Below are 23525 nucleotides of genomic sequence, written 5' to 3'. Positions count from 1 at the left end.
TCATATAATGTATCATCATGTTAAACCTAAACTTGAAATCCAAACATAATTTTAAAGTAATGAGAATGAAGAACAAGGATTAAATTTATACAAGGACCCTCACCAGTAAAGCATGATGAAATTATACCTTCTCACAGCAAAGTGGATTCAGATACAGTAGGGGGATATGTTCATGGTGCAATGTTCTACATGTGTTCATGTCCCACTGGAAATAAACATGAGTGCTATGTAGGGAAGACCTTTATTATCAGGCCTGTGTTGTTACTGCTACTAGAAAAGTGATTACTCTAGTTTTCAGCTGGTCTGGGAGAACACAGAAACCTTTCTTTTATACCAACTGCTTGCACATTGCTTTGAAAATAACATCTGTGTCTATAATACAACTCCATGGGAACACACAATAAAATGTGCAACAAATGTGAAAAGATTATTGGGTTGAATTTGGGAGCTTCGTGCTTGAATATAGTCTCAAGCCTATTTGTAACATATGTATAAAACATGATATGCAAAATATTATGAGCCTATGAAATGTATAGTTATTAAGGGTGAATTTTGAGTCATCAATAAGCTTCCTCTTATTTGAAGCTGTTCCTTCTGATGAGGATGACAATTTTCTGTGTAGGAGGAGGAAGTAAACAATATGCATCACCTTGTGACAGAGTAGCTGGTTGATGATGCATCTGATGAGGATCATCCTCTTTCAACTTGCTCATGTTTGTGAAGGCAGTCCTTCTGTGGCTGTGTTACCCAGGCGTAGACAAGATGCCACCAGCCTGACTGCAGGACTAGGATGTGAGTCTGCCTAATTGAAAACATTTTGAGCATTTAAATAACCCACTGTTACTGGGATATATATTTGAGGAAAGGCTTTTCCAGTGCTCTTACCTGAAAATTGTGGGTAATAGCACCTGTTCAGTCAGTTTCAGAGGATTCTCATGAGGATTAAATTATGTAATGGGTGGGTGAGAGCTTTAAAAATTATAGTGTACTTGAAAAAAAATGCAAGTTATTAATATTGTTGGAAGACCTATTAAGGAGGGAGAACAAAAGATGAACTAGTTCCTCTGCCATGTTGCCTGTTAGCTTTTGACACCATTGTCCATCTAATCACTAAATGTAGAGTCCAAAAATCATTCTCCTCCTTATTCCTTCTATTCAAATAGCAATTAAATGATTCTAGTGGTTTGCATCAAAATAATTCTTGAATCCATTCTTTCTGGTCTTCCTCTATTGCAATTGTGATGCAGATTTTCATAAAATAGTCTTCAATGAGGATCCCTAACTCCTTTCTATATCCCTCAAACCTATCCTCTAACTACATGAAAGAATACATGGTCAAAATGATTATCTGATTATGAACATTTCCTGCTTCAAAGGCATCCAAGGTTTCTGTTCATGTTCACACTTCTTAGCATGGCAAATAATTCCCTCTACGGTGAGACCATTTTCTGTTCCCCAACTCCCTTTGCACATTCTCTGCAACCATTTACACAAAGTGATTATATATTTCCTTACCACAAATAATATTTCATGTCTATGAGCCTATTCCATAGCACCCTCTGTACCCAGAGAGGTCTTCCCACTGCTTAATACTCTTCCCTCAAGATTTAGCTAAGATAATATGACATGTGGGAATTTTTTTGCTTGTTTCCACCCTCCCCCAACCCATAGTACCATTCTCTAGGGCTTCTATAAAATCCTGTGTCTGTTTTTATCTCTGCACTTTCTATATTTTTTTAAGGATTGGCTGATTTATGCATCTGTCTCTTCTAGATGGGGGACCTCTTGAAGGCAAGGTCTGTGTCATACTATTTTTAGGTCCCTGTGTTGCAGGCACATAGTGAACTCTAATAAATATCTATCAGGTGTGAGTGATAAGGGATAAGGACATCATTATAGAAATGTAAGGAAAAAATAATGGCATAGAGAAAGTATAAGCAAGTTCCCTGTGAAAGGGAAGTAAAAAAATGAAAGGGGAAAATAAAGAGGAAGAGTCATTGGTGAGATATTAATAAAGATGGTCATACAAAAGATACAAATGTTGAAAACAGAAATAGGAGAAGGGTAGAAAATTAAAGATAATTGGTGGATGGACAATAAGACAATTATAAGTCAAGAGAAGAGAAACAGACTGTGGGAAGTAAAGGACAAAATTGACAAATATAAACCAATATATTGAGGGCAGAGAAGTGGAAGAAAAGAAATCAGAAGGTGTGTTGACAAGTACTTACCATGGAAAAGAGGAAACGTAAAATAGCCGTCTGGATAGTAGAAGAAAACAGAAAGAGCCCAGAATAATTAAAGGAAGGCAATGATATAATGACAATACCAAGGAAAGGACATTTAAGATAAAAAACAGGCATTAAACAAACAAGCAGAACTCCACATATGAGTAAGAAATTATGATTTGGAAATACTAGAGATCATTTTTTAAATGCTGGACCATTCTGTTTGTTAAAATATAGAATTTGCCAAAAACAGTAACTTAAAAGTATCTCTATTTTTTTTAAGATTTTATTTATTTATTCATGAGAGTCACAGAAAGAGAGAGGCAAAGACACGGGCAGAGGGAGAAGTAGGCTCCATGCAGGGACCTGATGTGGGACTTGATCCCAAGACTCCAGGATCACGCCCTGAGCTGAAGGCAGATGCTTAATCACTGAGCCACCCAGGCATCCCGGATACTCACTTTATTAAATGTAATGGACAAATAGTAAACCCCAAATTGGCAATTCCACTGGCAATGCAGTCATTAAAAGAGTACTGTCAAGCTACTCGTGTCCCTTTTTTAGGTTAGTTTTTCTGTACACCTCTATAAACTGAGTTTTGCTCTCATTCAAGAGCAATTATGATTTGGTATCTGCCCTAAGCTATAACAAATCAGCCAGATTTGAAATATAAAATGTTTATTTCTATCGATGCACTGTAAAAGATTACTCGTCCCCACTGGCATCTTAGAGTTGCTTCATTATACAAGGAGAAAATTGGAAGAAAAGCACCACGGGCAGATGTCCTGCATGCTGTCAGAGTAGGTGACATTTATATGATGTGACTCACCTTGACATCTCTTGGTATTCCATTACAAATCTGAGAGATTGTGTTTTCACTTGTGGATTGCAATTGCCTGAGGTACCCAGATACTCTCCATGTTCTTCAGCAGAGGTCAGCCAATACTCATTGTTAAACACCAGTCAAATACATGATGGCCAGCTGGCAAATTGACACTTCTGCAATGCTTGAATCTGCCCTTTCCAATCTAATATTTTATAGGAGGTAGATCTCAAGGGATATCATGATGTTAGTTATGGTGTGCCTACAAATGCAATAGGACTACTTTCTTTTATATGTAGAGTGTCATTGCTTTATAATCACATTTTTTTTATCCTGAAAATCAAGAGCATACAAACCAAATTGTATACTTATTTAAAACAACACCCTTAAATTGTTTTCCTATTTTGAAATTTATTGGAAATGCCTACTTAAGCAGCTTATATCTCATTTCCAGCAAGAATATAACTTATTCCTCTTCCTTCTATGTCACCTGAACTGTACTCATCCTTTGGCTCCCTTTTAATATTATCTAACAATAAATTCGTATTTGTGATGACTGATCAATGCCATTTTATGGCCAAAATATCCACCTGTATGCCATTAGCTGCTGACTATAAATTTTCTAATTCACCCACCATGCACCATGTGGGCATGTCCCATGTTGTCTTAGCTTAGGTTTTGTGGGATTCTGTAAGAAATTTAAAGTACCACACCAACTCTTAATGGCTTTTTCACATCATTTTTTTTTTAAAGAATTTGAAGTCATTTGAAAATAACAGTCACCATTTATTGTGTTACTCTGCACCAGGCATTGTTTATATGCATTATTTATATAATCTTCACAACAAACATATCAGGTGGATTTTGCTATCCTCATTATAATGAAAAAAAAAATGAAGTGGATAGAGCGTGAGTGCTGTGTCCACATCACAAAAAACATCTAGTGACAAAGTCAGGATTCAACTCTCACGTGTCAGATTCCAAAGCCAATTATCTATTGCTAAACACCAGGGAAAAAATTAAAATAAAAATTATGTATATATTGCATTAATTTATCTGTTTTTATTTTGCTATCTCTACTGATACAGTGAACTTCCAACCAACAATGTAAGATGTTCTAGCTTCTAATTAAAAATAAAATAAAAAAGAAACTGTTCATTGCTCTAACCCTGTGGCTATTATCTCTCTCTCTTGATTGTAGTACAGATTCAAAGTTAAATTTCCATTCCTCTTTGTGTTATATGTAAGAAGCACTGAAAATATGGGTAAATCTTCCTCTAGACCACTAAGCTCCAATATGGGGGAAAAAAAAAACAGTGAGGGAAGTACAGCTATATTTTCCATAAACACATGGCAAGTTGTGTCTGCAGGGATTCCATGGAATATCTATAAAATATTCCTATTCCTGGGAAATTAAAATACCATAAAATTATATTTTATCACATTTCTATAAGAAGAATAGACAATGTACAAGAACATTTTAATAATTTATGGAAGAAAAGCAGACTAAATGAATATTTGATATTATAATATTTTAAATTTTTAAATAGATTCTAATATCTAGACTATAGTTTCCTTTTCTTCTTTTTTCAGACAGCCTACCTTGAAAAGCTCAATGACTCTCATAGCTTTAACAATTATCTCTCTGAGAATAATTCCCAAATTGGATCTGTACCCAATATTACCCTGAACTCTAGTTCCTTTTTCCAGGAAATTAGATATTTCTGCTTGAATGTTTTATTTGAAATGCAAAATATCTGTATTTGAACTCAATATCCTCAAAAGTACATTTTTCCTAAATCTACATTCTCCTTAAAAAAATAGCATCATTATTTCCCCTTATTTTTCATATATAACACATGACAGTCATCTTAAAACATTTGACTTCTCATGTTTTTATAAGTTGAAATTCCAGTTCCAAGCCCTTCATGAAGGGCTCCCAACTTACACCAGTGCTCTCTCCTGCTAATTTCCCTTCTAATAATGACCTGCATTTTATATTCCTTCTCTGGGGGATGTATTCCTTTTCACCTGAGAAACTCCCATTCATTCTTCAAGATTGAGTTCAAATTGTTCCTTTTCTGTGAAGTCTTTATTAATTACCAATGCATAGTTCATCATTTCCTGGGTTCCTAATTCTTACATTTTTTCCTCCTCTAATTTCTACAGGTCCTTGAGGGTAGATATTGAATCGCAACCTAGATTTTGCTTTTTATATGAAGAGCAGAATCCAGTGTATAATATTTTTAAATACATGCATAAAGAAATGAGTATATGAATGGACAAAGAGTTCAATGAATCTTTGATTTCTCTTAATATTTTCTTGGCCTTTATATCACTATATTTTTTTTTGCCTTCAAACTATGTGCATTAAAAATAATTCCCAGGTACCTTTAGTATCTCTTTAAGTTGAAAAGTCAAAACTTCCATGAAATATATTACATGATTTAGTTCAGCTTCTTTTTCCAAGGCCATGATATGTTAATGAACTTTCAAAACATTTGTAGGTCCCATATAGTTACAATAGATTATTCTTAAAACAAGTTTGAATAAGTTCCCTATATATGTAAGTAAAATATGGTAAACAAAAATTAATTTTAATGTTCATAGGGTAAAATAATATATTTAATATTTTTATTCCTACAAGTAATTTGCTTTCATTTCTATTTCTATTTTTCTTGCATAGTATCAATTCCATAAGATCAGAAATTTGATGGAACCCTTTCTTGAAGTTTTAACTTTTTCCTGTAGGTCATAAGGAAATATTCTTTGAAGACAATGATGGAATTTGAGGTGTTCAGGATGTTTTCCTAAGGAAACCTTAAGTTCATCTCTCCCTTCTAAAGCAAATTAAGGAGTAAGTTTCCATGGAGAAAATAAAATTAAACAGCCTCTCTGCCATTGTATGAGCAAAAGAAGGCAACCCCACATTTTCATTATCATAGTAATTACAGTGATAGTGATAATATTTATATAGTTGCACCTGAATGATCAGTGACCTTGTTGGAAAGACAAACCAGAAATGACCTGGTTAATGAGTCTGTGACAGTCAAGGTAGGGGCACTAAGTTCAGTTCCTACTCATAATCACAGAATATGGTCATGAAATATAAATATCAATGATTGATATTTAAGGCAAGTACTCATTCCAAGTAAGGGATGGGACTGGCAGAGGCAAATATCTGTAACCAAGGTAGAGTGTTCAACAGAACCCCAAAACTTAGAGAAGGTAAGAGAATTTAACTAGAGAGAGGATCCCTCTCACTCCAAATTAAAAATGATTTAAGCAACTACATACCAAAGTAATAAGAATTTAGTATCTCTCTGAGTCTACCTCCCTCTATAACATCTCCTGGTACAAAAACACACTTAATCATAAGAAAAGAATGGATGAAACACCCAATAATGTAGTCATGAAGAGACAAAGAGATCAAGATTTTCACGAGAGTGGTTATAGTATAGGTCAATTGGTCTAGGTTATTTAAGAAAATAAAAATAAAATGACAATAAATGGGGGGGGAATGGAAGGATCTGAGACAAGAGAATATCACAGGTTGAGAATAAGGTATTAAAAGTTTTGTAAGTGAAGGAATTAGACATAGGAGTGAAAATTTAAGATATCAATGAGGAGGAATCCTATTTATAGAATATATTCATCAAAGTACTGTAAAAGAGAAAATAAACTCCAACCTACACTAATTAAGGGCTCTTGAAACACAGCAGGAATAAGATGAATAAAATTAGTTATATTCCCACAAGTCTATCTATTGGAATGTTTCACTGTTTTTCTTTTCTTAAAAACCAGTTACTTTTAAACTCATTGGACCATTGGTTTAGAATACAGATTATACAGATTGCTTTAACATAAAATTAATTCAATATTATTTATATAATTATCTGTATATCACCATCTCAAAGAAATTATCAGCTAAATTTCTGAGAAGCTAAGCACACAAATGGACACTGGCCACACTAAATATGACAATGAGCTTTGACTCACAAGCTCAGCAACTAGGTGGGGAAACCAAACCACAGGTTTATAGCAACTGACCGAGAATGGTCAAGACTTTGACAATGACAGCTGTTCTACCTATATTTGCCTCACTTTAAATTCAGTAATGGGATCCCTGGGTGGCGCAGCGGTTTGGCGCCTGCCTTTGGCCCAGGGCGCGATCCTGGAGACCCGGGATCGAATCCCACGTCAGGCTCCCGGTGCATGGAGCCTGCTTCTCCCTCCACCTGTGTCTCTGCCTCTCTCTCTCTCTCTCTCTCTGTGACTATCATAAATAAAAAAAAAAAAAAAAAAAAAAAAAAAAAAAGGAATCTTTAAAAAAATAAATAAATAAATAAATTCAGTAACAATAAGAAAAAGCAAATGTGTTCCCCAAACCAATCACATAGGATGGCTTGTAGAGAGCCTGCCTACCTTTTTCTTGTGTCAACAATCTCCAATCAGAGATACCTTAAGTCTTTTCCCCCCATTTTAAAGCTTTCTATCTACTCTGCCTGCCTTTGAGTCTCTGCCAAAAGCAAGTAATGGTAGCTGACTCCTTTGCTATAGCACGTTCTGAATAAAAAGTCTCTGTGTGTTCTCATTTGGATGGTTTTTGTTTATGCTCACAATTCTATAGGTTTAATTGCCTGTGCTTAAGACAATGCATAATTTATTTCTATCCACCTGAAATCTCTGCAGATTAACACAAGACAGAACTGTTTTGCCACTTGGGAATTGAGATAGCTGTCTCATAAATTCATTACAGCCAGACACTGAAATGCCAAATTTCAGGTAAGAGTATCTGTGCTCTCACTCTCAGCTAATTTTAATAAACAATTACTAAGATGTTACATAACTACTTATCACTACTTATTATAACTACTTGTCTCTACTTATGTCACTATACTTATGTCAAAATATATGTAAATTTTTATTATGTGAAAATAACTGGCACATAGAATCATTCTTATTTATGTTAAAGCATTTCTCGCTGGCATTACTAAATAATGATCCCAGTGATTTAAGACTCCACAAAATTAAACAAACCTAATTTTTGCCAGGAGAATATTCATGTAAAAGACAATGATAATACCTAATAAGTGCTCTCACGTACTGCCCAACAAGAAAGAAAAAGTGATCCATCATCATAGAGTACAGAAAAATAACTCTTGATCCCTGATACAATACTTATTTCAAATATAACATGAATGCCTCACTCACATGTGTAATTTAAGAAGCAAAACAGAGGATCACAGGGTAAAGAGGGAAAAATCAAACAAGATGAAATTAGAGAGGAAGACAAACAAGAGACTCTTAATCATAGGAATAAAACTGAGGGTTGCTGAAGGGAAGAGGTGGGGGGACAAGGTAACTAGGTGATGGGCATTGAGGAGGGCATGTGATGTAATGAGCACTGTGTGTTATATAAGACTGATGAATCACTGACCTCTACCTCTGAAACCAATATACATTATATATTAATTGAGTTTAAATTAAAAATAAATAAAAATATATATTGGAAAAATAGCAGAAAAATAAATCCCTTCTTAAAATTATTAATTGCAAAGCCAGAAATGTTTTTCAAAATCTTAAATGATCCACATATTTCAAATTTTCAATTATTTGCTAGATATCTGTGTATAGACTTCATACATACGAAAAAGAGGTTAGTAGCTTTATCAAGTAAAGAAAAATGAAATTTCTCTGCCTTTATAATTTGAATCACAAGACATAAGACTATTTTTAAAAGGAAAATGCAGCATGCACAATTCATTCTGGGTAACTATGAAAATGAAATTAAAAGTTGTGTTTTTTCTAGGCTTATTATACATATAGTCAGGCTTAAAATACTGGTTGAAATTTTTCAAGTTGCAATACTTCAGGAGAATTTGATTAACCATGTGATTATTCACATTTGGCCCAAGAAGATTGGTCCATTATCGGAAAACCCTATCTATGCACAAATAGGTCATTTAAATTTATAAATCATCAAAATATACTGTTAGTGTTCATAAGCAGTTCTTTTTTCTTATTGATAAATATCAATCTTCAAAATTTCAGGGGGAAATGTCAGGAAAAAAATTAGTGTCACTTTAAAAAGGGAAAACAACATACATGGTTTGACATAAAAATCAACATATTTTTTTGCAGCCTTTTCTCTCCAAAGTTTTCTTCAGGACATTATTCTTATAAACACAGGATTGGGCTATTAGGATGCAACTAAAATGCAGACAATCTGATAATGAAAGGCCTTCCCATTTTTCTGTTGTCTGGCCAACACCCAATAGGATCTTTGTTCAACACCTGTGATCATCTCTCATATGCTTGGGCATAAGCAGCCCAGGTGAGAAAAACCTTCAAATCTTTGCTTGCTCTATTTATATCTCAACTCCTAGCAAGATTCTTCAGTCTCTCAGAGATGAATTTCTGGGGCCACCAGAAATGTCTTCTCCTATCTATTATTTAGAGATTTTTCTTTCACTTTTCTGCTTTGCTGCCCATATTATATTCTCCTCACCTCTTTTTCCATTGTATCTTATGCTGCCTTAGTTCAAAATCCTCCACTGTAGGTATTGGTATATCCTAAATACCAAGGACAGTGCCTGATATTCAGTAGATGTTCCATAAATAAACCAATAGAAATTCTAAAAAAGCTTACAAATTTTGTCAAAATAATACATCATTTTTAAAGTAAAAATGGTATCAGTTGTGTCTGAGAATATACAATTTGGTGAGGATGGGTATTGGTATACCTATCTTGGTATATTTTTTAATAAGTAATTTTAAAAATAATAGTGTTTAGGGACACGTGGGTGGCTCAGCCAGTTAAACATCCAACTTTTGATTTTGGCTCAGGCCATGATCTCAAGGTCGTGAGATCCAGTTCTCCTTCAGGCTTGCACTGGGAGTGGAACATGCTTAAGATTACTTCTCTTTCCCTCTCCCTTTGCCCCCCACCACTATTTGCACACTCTCTCGCTCTAAAAAAAAAAAGTAAATAAATAAACAATAATAATAGTGCTTAAAGCAGTATTACTTTTATCTAGATATTTCCAATTTTTTAAACTTTGTTAATATTGATATTAAAGTTGATACACTCTTAGAAATCATAATTTTTGAGAAAGATGAATATGATGGTTTTTCTTTTTTATTTAGGGAGGAGTTATCATTTTTTATCTTTTTCCTCATAATTTTTTTCAGCAAATGATTTAAAAAATATATCCCAAGTAACCATACAAGGTATAATTAAATAATAAGGAAGTTTTCCCTAGAACCTGACTTCTGTTCTGATGGGGAAAAAAAATTAGATGTTCTCAAGTGTTACATAAACCATGAAATGTGAGAACAGTTTAGGTTCAGCTAAGATACTGCTTGGACAGAATTTACCTGAGGTGAGAAAAGGAAAAGGGGACACAATTCATGAAGAAAATATTAATAAATAATCTAAGCTCTAAAATATCATAAGGAGAAAACTTTCACAACCCTAATAAATTCCAACGGACTTCCGAGTTAAGATGACAGATTGTCACAAATATATAATTTTTCTCCTTCTCCAAGTCTCACTGAAACTATGGATACATTTTTTTTTTCTTTAAGGATCTAAATGTTCTAGGATGGGAAGAACAGAACAGGACAAGAGACAACAGTGAGAACTATTAGGAAACTAGAAAGCAGATGCCAAGTGGTAAATAATATAGGCAACCTAAGAAAGCCAAAGTCCAAAACAGCAACAGGAAAAGTCAGGACTAAACTGATTTAAACAGAAATATTTATGTATAACTGGAATTTGGGGTGGAGAGAGGACTGAAAAACGCGGTTCTGTCCCCTCACCTACTCCACACCACTGAACACTGGCTTCTCCCTTACCTCCAGAAAAGTCTAGGGATTATTCACTGAAAACTCAGGCCAAAGTAAACTGTCTTTCACTGGAAGTCTCTAGACTTACCTTGGGTAGTACCTTTAACTGATGACAAGGGTACTTGAGTGAATATGTGAATACTTAATAATTGGAGAGACTTGCAGCCCTTGCACCCTCTGTACCTCTGCTCTTAGAACACTTACCTTCCAGGCAGGAGTTTGGAAGATGCTTCCCTAGGAAACTAATCAGTATGAGGGAGAAGACTTACTTTCCTTTAGCAAGTCATAAGTCCTTAAATCTGATTCTAGAAGGTGCCAAATTCTGAAGAAAAGGGACGCTGAGGTTTAGAGGGTTCCACAGACTCATTGTAATAATATAACATACATAGTATGACTATATAGATGGTCTTTCATCACAGAGAATTCATGTTTAAAAACTAAAGCCTGATTTTTCTGCACTGGAATGAATACATCACAAAGGTAGTGACAGAGATGCATCATTCCATTTGTAACTATTCACAGACAACCAGACTAAAATCTCCATGTCTCCAGTTAAAACTGGAAGAAGTACTAAATGGTTGGTGTGCCAAAGGGCTTGTGCCAAGGCTCAGAAATGGCTACATCAGGTTTTACAGGAGTATTTTTTTTCCAGCTCCTGGTATAATACTCTCTAGGAATTTACCAAGTTTCTTTTTGCCTATACCAGAATTTCCAAAACCTGTCTAGTTACACTTGTCTCCCAATTGTGGCTAGACCCCCATGGTTTGAGTCTTAGCTAGTGCCATCCAAAAGTGCAATCATTCTTCCTGCATATCATTCTTAGATTTCTTTTCCTTATATCATGCTATCATCATGATCAATTGAATTATTCCCCATCTCCTACTTAAAACAACAACAAAAATCCCTGTCCATTTTCTAAGGCCTTTTTATAATCCATCACTTTCTTCATGCTCATCTTAACTTCATGTTGTATTTATATAGTTTTCTAAGAGCCCCAAAATGGATCTGACTCATTCCCACCTTCTAGCCTCCATCTTTGTGGGTTTTTTTCACTTATATCATCTCCTTCCACGATCTAATCCCTGCATTTCATTCAAATTCTAAAGCAAACTTCATTTGTTCATACTTTTGTTCTCCGCTTACTCTATTCCCCCAATGATAACACTCTCTTCTGAAATCCTAATGATTTATAGCTAGAAATATACAATGCTTCTATTCTAAAATTGTTGTTATTTCCAACTGGTGTCTTTGTTTTTCTCTTGAGGAAAGGACTGGGTCTTGTTCTCTGTTTAGCATGTGGGTAAAGACTTTCAAAACAATGAGTAAGTCCTCAGACTTCTGAAGTTGGATTGACTTCAATTCAAATTCAATTTCATTTGTGTAATCCTTGAGCAACATATCTGACCTCTATGAATCTCAATTCCTTTATTTATTTTTTTAAAGATTTTATTTATTTATTCATGAGAGACAGAAAGAGAGAGGCAGAGACAGGCAGAGGGAGAAGCAGGCTCCATGCAGGGAGCCTGAAATAAAAGTGAGAAAACATATATATTTATTATAGTGAAGTATACAGTAAGCATCCATCAAAGTTTACTATTTCTATACCTCTTATTGATAATAAAATAGTAGTTGAGGAAAATTAGAATATTCAGTGACACTTTAGAAAAGATAATGTATTATATTTTTTTCTTTTTATTATTTTTGAAAATATATAACTATTAAACTCTGTATGAGAGACAGAGTGGACCATACTACTAAATACTGACTGCTTGTTGATAAACCCTGCGCTGCCAACCATGACCCCCATTCTTACAGATCCCACTACAAAGATGCTAAAACAACTGCAATGAAAAAAATGTGACATGGGTGGAACTAAGGAATAGTCTATATATAAAACTCCTGAATTTAAGGCTTGGAAGAAGGTCGTAGCATCTGAAAAAAAAAAAAAAAACTCTTAAAACAGAATTGGGAGTTAAAAAAAGGAGTTAAAGATAGGATTGTATCCATTTTAAAACAATTGGAGACTTATCACAGTCTATATGAACTGAAGTTAAACTGAATCTGGATTCAATTCAAGTGCAAAAGATCATCAGAGTCCAATATTCCATTTTGCTACTCTTCCTTTACTGCAATTTGAACACATGTTATTCCTGTTCTGTGGATGCTTTTGGCAGTGACACCTACTTGTGAGATTGTGAGAAAGTTGGGCTGTTTAGCTTTTGCAAAACATGAAATGTGTCTATTTTCCAGTGAGTTACCACTCTGTGGAGCTGTGAATCCTCTTCTAACACTCCAGCTACAGATTACAAAACCCTCAAAGTCACGGAGCATCCTTTCCAAAGACATATTCAGGATTCTTTTCCAAGTTGATTCAAAGTGTGTAACTTTGAGAGAGAAACAGATGCATAGCAGGAAAAATAGCACTGAGGTCTGTATTTTCATCCCATGTTGGTGACATCTCCTTACCTTTCCACGTCTTGTTGTATTTCATGACCTCATTACCTTCCTTTGCAAGTCTGGACTATGTCTTTTAGTTTCAAATCTCTCACCTGCTTGAATCCTGCTGCAATTTTTTTTCCATCCCAGGAATTTAGATAAATCCAATTTTCTAGTTTTCTCAGAACATGTGAAGGGAAAATCTATTCACTCTGTTCCTAATGAATATTTTAGGTTTCAAATTGGGTGATGAATGAACAATTGAATGAATTAATGATCTTTTCGGTTGACTACCTTTTAGAATTCAGATCACTTTCTTTGTCTTTATCCAAGCTCACATTCACACTTGCCTTTTTATGCTTCCTCACATTCCACAGTTGACATTGCCCCACAAATAGAAATCATTAGTCATTTACTTCCTCAAATTCCCTCTATTTATTCATACATTTCCCTTCCTCTGTTATTTTTTTAATTTTTATTTTCCTTTTTAAAATATGAATTCCAGTGTAGCTATACTATTATAGGGGCACCTGGGTGACTCGGTTGGTTTAGCGTCTGACTCTTGGTTTCAGCTCATGTATGATCTCAAGGTCTTGAGATTGAGATTGAGCCCTTATGTGGGGCTCCCACTCAGCTCGGGGTCTACTTGTCCCTCTCCCTCCTTCCCTGCCCCTCTCCCAACTCAGGTGCACTTGTTTGTGGCTGTGGACATGCATGTGCATGCATATTCTCTCTCTCTCTAAAATTAAAAAAAAAATAAGAAAAACATAGCGTTACATTTGTTTCAGGTGTACAATATAGTAATTCAACAGTTATAGTTATAATAACTATATTATTTAGTGTTCATCACATTTCCTCCCTCTTTGAGAGGTTTTCTCCCCCTTTTCATGGCTCCTTGAAAAAAGATTCCCATATGCCTCTATGTAAAAATGATAGAGGCACCTGGGTGGCTCAGTCAGTAGAGTATCTGACTCTTGATTTCAGCTCAGGCCATGATCTCACATTGGGCTCCACGCTGAGTGTGGAGTCTGCTTGTCCCTCTCCCTCTGGTCTTACCCCCACACCCCCACTGTCTCTCTAAAAGAAATAAAATATTAATAAATAAATAAATAAATAAATAAATAAATAAATAAATAGCTTATTTTTCACATCCGTACTTAGGGTATTGTTGTACTTACATTTTTAAACTACTAAGCTTACTACATTTACATATTATAAATACTAGCATACCTATCATGATTCTAATGTGTTTATAGTTTTTATATGCACTTCCCATTTTCTTTTCTAATTTTATTCTCATTTTCTAACTTCTAACCTCTTCACATTAATTTCATCTACTGATATGTTACTGTTAGAATGTCCTCAGAAATTTAAAAACACATTATAAGCATTCCTTAGGTAGCAAAGTATAGTTATACTATTATTAATGTTCTAAATTCTCCATGAATGTAAAAGTAGACTATTTAACTCTGATCTCTACCAATTACATGTTCCCTGTGCAGGGTGCTCACTTCAAATAGTCTTTTCTATTGTCATTGTTGTTTCTCTGCCAAGGCTTATTTGATTAGAACAACAGATTTACAGATTTCTTTGCTCACCATTGTTTTTTCCATCTAAATTCTTTACTTTAAGGGTAGAATTTCTGAATATATAATTTGAAATTCATCAGTTTAATAGGTCATATACTTGAGGTCTCTATTTCTTAAGGATGATCTTTATTGATCCAGGCTACAAAGAAAATAATCTTTCTTATTGCTCCTTCAAACTGGTCCATGGAATTGTTTCTAATTTCCTTTTAGAGGCACAGCTCTTGGCTTTTGCAAGGATCTCACTTCCAACTCCCCTGACTATATGTTTCCTCTTAATGCCATATGGGCATTAAAAATTAAAATATTTAGTGTTCAACACTTAAGATCTATAAAGGATTAAGGAAAAAACAAAAAGAATGGATTTCTCTGTCAGAATGGCTAAAATCAGAGATGCCTGGGTGCTCAGCAGTTGAGTGTCTGCCTTTGGCTTGGGGTGTGATCCCGGAATTCTGATCGAGTCCCACATTGGGCTTCCTGCATAGTCTGCCCCTCCCTCTGCCTGTGTCTCTGCCTCTCTCTCTCTCTCTCTGTCTCTCATGAATAAATAAAATATTAAAAAAAAGAATGGCTAAAATAAAAAACACAAGAAACAACAAGCATTTTAGCAAGGCAGTAGAGAAAAAGGAACCCTCATGTCCTGTTGGTGGGATTGCAAACTGGTATACTCACTGTGGAAATGAATATGCAGGTTCCTCAAAAAATGAAAAATAAAGGGGCACCTGGGTGGCTCAGTCAGTTAAATGTCCAACACTGGTTTTGGCTCAGGCTCAGGTCATGATCTCATGAGTCACAGGATTAAGCCTGGCGATAGGCTCTGTGCTCAATGTTGAGTCTGCTTGAGGATTCTCCTTCTGTGCTTTCTCTCTCTCTCTCTCTCCTCTGTCCCTCTCTTCATATCTGTTTTTTTTTTGTTTGTTTGTTTGTTTGTTTGTTTTCCTATTTCTAAGTGTTTTGCTCTACTTCTTTATCTTATTTTTTTGGTTATAGCTTTTTATTCCCCTTCTAAAATTTTATTCTATCCCTTCCCATTTCCTCTTTCCCTTTAGAAATTTCAAAATCTTGTCTTGACTGCCCCTCCCTTAAGTTGCTATGTTGAAACTCTTTATTTTCTTATCAGCTAGTCTCTCATGCACCTCTTATAATGACTGTTTTTCACCATTTAGTGAAGCTACTCAAACAAAAGTACTCATAAATTGAGAACTGCCAAAATTATACTATTTTTTCAGACTTCATTTTTTAAAAGATTTTTTATTTATTTATTTATTTATATGAGAGAGAGGGAGGATATGATGAGGGGGAGAAACAGAGTGAGAAGCAGACTCCCCAATGAATAGGACACTGGAATCATCACCTGAGCTGAAAGCAAGTGCTTAACCAAATGAGCCACCCAGGTACCCCTTCAATCTTCATTTTTACTAAAATCTCTTCAAATAAAACAACTCATTGATCACTCACTGAAAATTCCTTAATTATGGCCCCAAATCCTTCATATTGCAAAGAATATAAATATTACCCATCTTAACAATGTAAAAGAAGATGTGGTAGGGAGAAGTTGAGTTATGGATGAGATACAGAATGGAGCAGTAAGAGATGGAAAATGAAAGTGGGAATCTCTTCATCATACATAGCTAGAAGTTGAGGTATAACTAACACAAATAACAAAAAAAATCCAGTTATGCATTAAATAATACTATCAAGGACTGTAAATATAAATTTATCAACCTAAGGAAAGGAGTGGAGAAAAGAAGATGAACAGTCCTGTAAGTGATATAATTCTCATATGTAGGAAAAGCCAATAAATTTTATCTTAGAGAAGAAAGTATATTGCTTAGAGATATGGAGATAATCACAAGTAATGAAATCAGACAGGGTTAAAAGTACCTGCCTCTCCTTTGTGGGGGGAAGGATTGCTTTTCATAAATTGTTATAATTTGGTTGATTTCACTTTGCACTCTCTCTGCCTTTCATATAGATAGATAGATAGATAGATAAGATATAGTTATAGATGGAATTAATGTTCCCTAAAAAAAAAAAAAAAAAAAAAAAAAACAGAAAGGAACAACAGAGAAAATCAATGGCAGGATAGATATCTGGCTGCTGTTACAGAAGGAACAAATCAAGTTCAGACCCAAGAGAAAAATCACCTAAATCAGAGAAAGAATTAAGATGTCAAAAGAAGATTATCTAGGTAATTAACAGATGATCATTCAATAAAATAGTTCAGAATAATGTTAGATCCATAAGACAAGTTAAGCTATCATATAACCCATTTCTAGTTCTACTCACATGTACTGTGTGAAATAGCTATTGAATTTATACACAAATATAATGATATTTAGAGTACATTTATATTATAATATATTAATATTTTAATATATAAGGAAGATGTGCATATTTTTATTGTTGTCTGGGTCAAATTCCTAGGTACTGGTAACACCTTTCAATACATAAATATAAGTTTAGTTCTACAATGAAAATTTTCTTGATTTATACTTTTAAATATTAGTTGCTTCATTATTTCTTAAATTATTCTTCAAAGGGTCCAAGTATGTGTATACTGGAGCTTCTTTGCCTCCTCTCCATTTCAAGGTCTTTTTTCTCTTTTCTTCTTTACTTTTATCACATCACTATCTCTTAGTTAATCTACTGCTGGTTTTCAATGCCCTTTATGGAATTCTTATTTGAATTTATTTTCCTTTGGAGACTATATATAATTAATAATTTTTGAAATTTTATTATTTAATTTTGATGAACTTGTTAAATTCCTCATTCCTTTTTTCCCTTTTTTCATTCCTCTTATTAGTTTTTGATTTTGAGTCCAGATATAAAAATATACACTCCAACTTTTTATTATTAGATAGTGTTGACACAAATGTTTCATTAACTTCAGGTATACAACATAGTAACTCAGTTTCTCTATACATTTCCCTCTGCTCACTTAGCTACCATCCTTACTATGCAATGCTATTACAATACCATTGACTATATTTCCTATGCTATGTCTTTAATTTCTGTGACTTATTCATTCCATAACTGGAAGTATATATCTCCCTCTCCCCTTCCTCCATTTTGCCCATCTCTCCATCCCCTTCCTTCCAGCAACCATCATATTTTTTCTCTGTATTTATAGGTCTGATTCTTCTTTTTGTTTACTTATTTGTTTTGGTTTTTAGATTACACATATGATTTAAATTATATGGCATTTGTCTTTCTCAGTCTATTTCACTTAGCATAACTACCCTCTAGGTCCATCCATGTTGTTGAAAATGGGAAGATCTTAGCCTTTTTTTTTTTTTTTGTAGCTGTGCAATCTTCCACTGTGTTTATGTACCACATCTTTATTCATTCATCTATGAATGAGCACTTCAGTTGCCTCCATGTCTTAGCTATTGTAAATAATGCTGCAATAAACATTGGGGTAAATACATATTTTTGAATTAGTGTATTCATTTTCATTGGGTATAGTATTTTTTAAAATTTATTTCAATTTGGTGTGTTGCATTACAGTTTTTTTTTCTGTTTTGTATTTGTTTTTTAGATGCAAGTGTCTCATCAGCTGAATTATTTTGATTATCTTTTCTCCCCAGCTTTCTTGAGGCATAATTGACAAATACAATAGTAAAAATATGTAAAGTTTACAGGGTAGGGATTTTATATATGATTACATTGTGAAATGATTACCACAATCAAGTTAATACATTCATCAACTGACATAGTTACCTTTTTTATGTGTTCATGAGAATGCTTAAGATCTACTCTCAGCCAATTTCAAGTGTACAATACAGTATTATTAATGATAGTCACAATAGTTCATACTGGATACTCAGAGCTTATTTATCTTATAACTGAAAGTGTTTGCTCTTTGACCAACATCTTCCCACTTCCTCTACCCCTCATTCCCCACCCTTTTACTCTGTTTCTGTGAGTTTGGTTTCTTTTTAAGATTCCACATAAATATATATATAATAGATATATATAAATATATATAATATATAATATAATTTTATATAATAATACATATAAATATATATATTCTTTATTCATTCGTCTTTTGAGGGACACCAACGCCGTTTCCATATCTTGGCTATTGTGAATAATGCTGCAATGAACATAGGAATGCAGAAATCCCAAGATGTGTTTTTCATTTCCTTTACATATGTACCCAGAATAAATAAATAAAAGGTACTCTTCATTAAACTGTGTATATAATGTACAGATGTAGATATCAAAACTTTACAAAAATTCTTACTTTATACATAATGCCTAATTATTACAACATTATACAAGCATACACTTTCATCACCATACTATCCCTTTAACAAACCTGTTTTAAAATTTTGTCCAATTTTATAAATTTAAAAGTTACATTTTTAAAAATTATTTTAGGTTGAATGTTATTCACAGATTTATAGATCAATTTTTTTAGGGGGAGTAATTTGTGAATTATCTGCTCATGTCTTTTGTCCATTCTAGAATATTTGATTTTTTATTCTTGACAATGTCTTTATATTCATTTCTTTAAATATTCTTTATATATAAATGACATCATATTTTTGTTACAAATGTTTACCCAATTATCTATTTATATTTAATATGGTTTAGGACATTCTATTGATCTACAGAATTTTTAATGTAGTTCAATTTAATAATCCTATTTTTATAAGTTCTCCCCTTTTCTCCAATGCTTAGAAAATCTTTCTGATTCTTAATATAAATAAAAGATTTGTGTGTACATTTTTCTATTTGTTATGATTTTTTTTTAATTTTTTTTTTTAATCTTTATTTATTTATGATAGTCATACAGAGAGAAAGAGAGAGGCAGAGACACAGGCGGAGGGAGAAGCAGGCTCCATGCGCCGGGAGCCTGATGTGGGATTCGATCCCGGGTCTCCAGGATCGCGCCCTGGGCCAAAGGCAGGCACCAAACCGCTGCGCCACCCAGGGATCCCCTTGTTATGATTTTTAAAGTTATATTTATTACTCTATCTAAAATTTATATTTATAGGGATCCCTGGTTAAGGGGGGTTAAGCACCCACCTTCAGCTCCGGGCGTGATCCTGGAGTCCCGTGATGGAGTCCTACATCGGGCTCCCTGCATGGAGCCTTGCTTCTCCCTTTTCCTGTGACTCTGCCTCCCTCTCTCTCTCTTTGTGTGTCTCTCATGAATAAATGAATAAAAATCTTAAAAAAAAAAAAAACTATAAATGAACGTTTTCTGAGTATACCGGGTCTGCTTCAGAGTGTTCTTCTCTGTGGCTTTTAAAATTACACCAACATTAAATTGCCTTAAGTATTGTAGTTTTGTACATTTTAGTAACTGGTAGGGCAAGAACTATATTATTTTACGGCTCTTTGGCTAGCTCTAAAAAACAATATTTTCAAGCTATAATAAGCATTTTATTGCTTCTGGAATTTACACACAATGTATGATTCTTTCATGTATATCATTAAGTCACTGTGATTTAAAATATATTTGGTTATGTCTCAGGAGCAAAAGATATCATGAATCTTGATGACACATAAATCATCACACCTAAAATTATGTAATTATGGAAATCAAATATTCAGATAGCTCCAATCGAAATCATAATTAGATTTACCAATTTCTTTGTAAAACAATATGCTAATATGAAACACAGAGAAGACTCCTAAGGTGAGAGGGTATAAAGGAGATTTCTAAAATCATTTTTTGGCCTGTTATGAGAAACTTTGCCATATTTATTTACCAAAACCTCTAGAACTAAACACCTACAACTTTCTAATTCTATATTATTTATGTTTCTCCCACCATTTGGTTTTCAGCACCTGCTACTTAGAGAAACTTGGGTTTCATTACTGTGACAAATGTTTCTACCCATTATAAATGTTATGCATCATTTTCCACATAATTACCTTGTGAAGTCTGTCATCTCCATCATAATCATACACATCTTCTTGGCCAGAACAATGATATCATTGCTGGTATCATCCCATATCTCAATCTCAGCATCCAGTTTACTCTTTACTTTCTTGAAATCAGCAACTTGCTCAGCAATCTTTTCCTTTTCTGCCTCAGGCAATTGAGTCATCTTAGCCTAAAACATGTGATAAATAGATTTATAATCATTCTACTATGTCAAAAAGCATTTTAGGAAGAAGTGGTCATTACAGATTATTCTTAAACTAGCTCGTTTAAAAAGGGATGTGTCATAGTTTTTTAAGTCATATAATCAAAACTTTCCAGGCTTAATTTTTCACATGAAAAAGCTATTAAATTTATAAATGTTTGCTCTAGAACTACAATTTAAATTTGATAATAACAGTGTATAATTTGGTATCTGACATATTTAATTCTAGTCCTTAATATAAATGTAAGACTTCTCAAATTTCTAATGCAACACATTTTTAAATTAACTCAAGCTTAATATAATGCATTTCATGTATTAGAAAAGCATATACTTTATTTAATTATACCACAATATGCTTCAAAAGGTAGAAGTATAGCAAAACTATCTTGAAATGTCTTTTGACATTATAATGTCTATTTATACATGTATGTATATACATTGAGACAGATCTTTACACAAACACTGAATATATATTGGTAATCAGTAATAGTATACATTTATAAATCATATATAAATAATTTTAAGCGCATGTTAAAAATCATAAGGATATATTCGTGTACTTTGTACATACAAACACATTCAAGTGTGTATGTGTATATAAATTATTTTGAGGGAAGAGTAAAAATGTTACAGGCAGGGTTTATTAAGGCAACCCTCACTAATTAGCACCCTGAATTCTGAAGTGCTCTTCTCCCATGCACAGTAAACTTGCTGTGTTGGCTTAGTACTATTCTTTGGATATATCAAATTTTGAACAGCATGCAACTTTCATTTTCCACTTGCAGTTTGAATGTGGGAAGGGTAGGAGAACCATCTAAGCCACCATATTCACAGCATTATCATCTGGGACCTATAACTTTTTGTCAAGTAGAGGATCTTGAAGTCAAAATGATTTTGTAGTAACAAGGCCATAAAATGCAGTAGTCTGTGCAATCATAGTCTCATCAAAAATCCATGTATATTCTAATAGAATGAGTACTTGGGCTTCCGATTGAGCAGTTAAAAACGATAAATCATTTAAGTAGATTTTTACTTATTAGATCTTTCACAGAGAATACGTGAGGCCTACAGTGCCAATATATTTCCAGATGCTGGTATCTAGGATATGGATATATAGGGAAAATACGGAAAATCATCTGAAAGAGCTTTGAAATATCCTGGGCACTAGGATCAAAGTGGTTGAAATACACTTTCTTAAGTCAATAGTATACAAGGGCAAAAAGCTTAAATATATGAATGAAGGAATTACAAGAATGGTCAACGGAAAATCCAACAAAAAAATGAAAATTAAAGAGCCAATATCAAGTATCTGTCATTTATTATCTATTTATTATAAGACTAATTCAGCGTCTAAATATAACTTGGTGTCTGTGAAATCTCAGCATTAATTATCCATGCTTCAGTTCTAACTTAGTCATGAAAACAAACTATGAGGCTTTAGAAATTGAAGCTTTTTCTAAATTCCCTAGCATAATGTTTGACACATAGTGAATGTTCATTTCAGTAAATGATGGCTATTTCCTATCCAGTAAGAGAATTATCAAAATGTATTCCCATATCTATCACTTAGAACGTTCATTTTTTGCATTATTTCATTTGAAGAATTAAATTAAGCTATGAGAATAGGCTTTTAACTGATGAGTTATACAGGTGCCTCTTCCTTAGAATCTGAATCATTTGTAGTTTTCTTTCTCAGGCAATGTGGCCTATTAAAAGAAAAGCAACTTTTACTGCTGCTGGCATATAGCAAAGCACATAGACGAAGACACAGTTCACTTAGGTCTAAAATCAATAGTATGCAAGCACATTAAGTAAATTATAAGCTACTAACTCATTAAACTAGCTCAAAAATCGAAATGAATTTTCACCATCTTGACTACTGGTCATTGCCATTCTTTCCATTTTCATTAAAAAAAGTGTTTAAACTTTCAAATAATAATAGATGTAGGTAGATTCAACTGGAACTTCTTTGTACAGTCTTTGTCTCATAAGTAATAAATCCATGAATAGGTATCTAATAAATACTTTTGAAGTATACACTGGAATATCATGGAAAATTATTCAATATCCTCATTAAGAAAAATTGAAACTATTCAAGAGGTGATCTTGTTAAGTGTATTTTAAGTTCTGTTCCTTGGAATGCTACTGATTTCCAATATGTCCTTAAGGAAGTCCCTGAACCCTCTTGGCTAAGTTTCTCCAGACATAAAATGACAGTAACTGCAGCTGCTGCCCACCTGCCATGCAGGGACCAGAGTGGATTATTGGATAGCACTGAGTCTGACCCTGTCACGCACAGGAGTCTCATCGGTTGCACTCGATTTCCTTAATAACATCTCAACTCACATAGTGAATTATAATCACCAGATGTTTACTTCACAGAGGATAAGGGCCAAAAGTTGGGTGATAGTTTACAAAATTGAAAGTTCTAGTGAATTTTCTCTCTCCCACAGGAGGAGCAACATCAAAAAAGCATTAAATGACTGACTGA

At 33.8% G+C, this 23525-nt stretch overlaps 1 protein-coding gene across 6 annotated transcripts in view; it reads right to left on the bottom strand.

The window, feature by feature from the left end:
- CTNNA3 (catenin alpha 3) overlaps window positions 1-23525 on the bottom strand; it is a 1730823-nt gene that overhangs the window by 158574 nt on the left and 1548724 nt on the right. For all 6 annotated transcript variants that reach the window (XM_041748054.1, XM_041748055.1, XM_041748051.1 and 3 more), the window contains one exon: window positions 20820-21001. In XM_041748054.1, coding sequence (XP_041603988.1) covers window positions 20820-21001 — 182 coding nt within the window. The remainder of the gene's footprint in view (window positions 1-20819; window positions 21002-23525) is intronic.

This window comes from Vulpes lagopus, chromosome 3, assembly GCF_018345385.1.
Source record: "Vulpes lagopus strain Blue_001 chromosome 3, ASM1834538v1, whole genome shotgun sequence".
Classification (NCBI taxonomy): Eukaryota; Metazoa; Chordata; class Mammalia; order Carnivora; family Canidae; genus Vulpes; species Vulpes lagopus.
The sequence above is the reverse complement of the archived record's forward strand: the minus strand, read 5'-3'. Positions and strand labels throughout refer to the sequence as shown.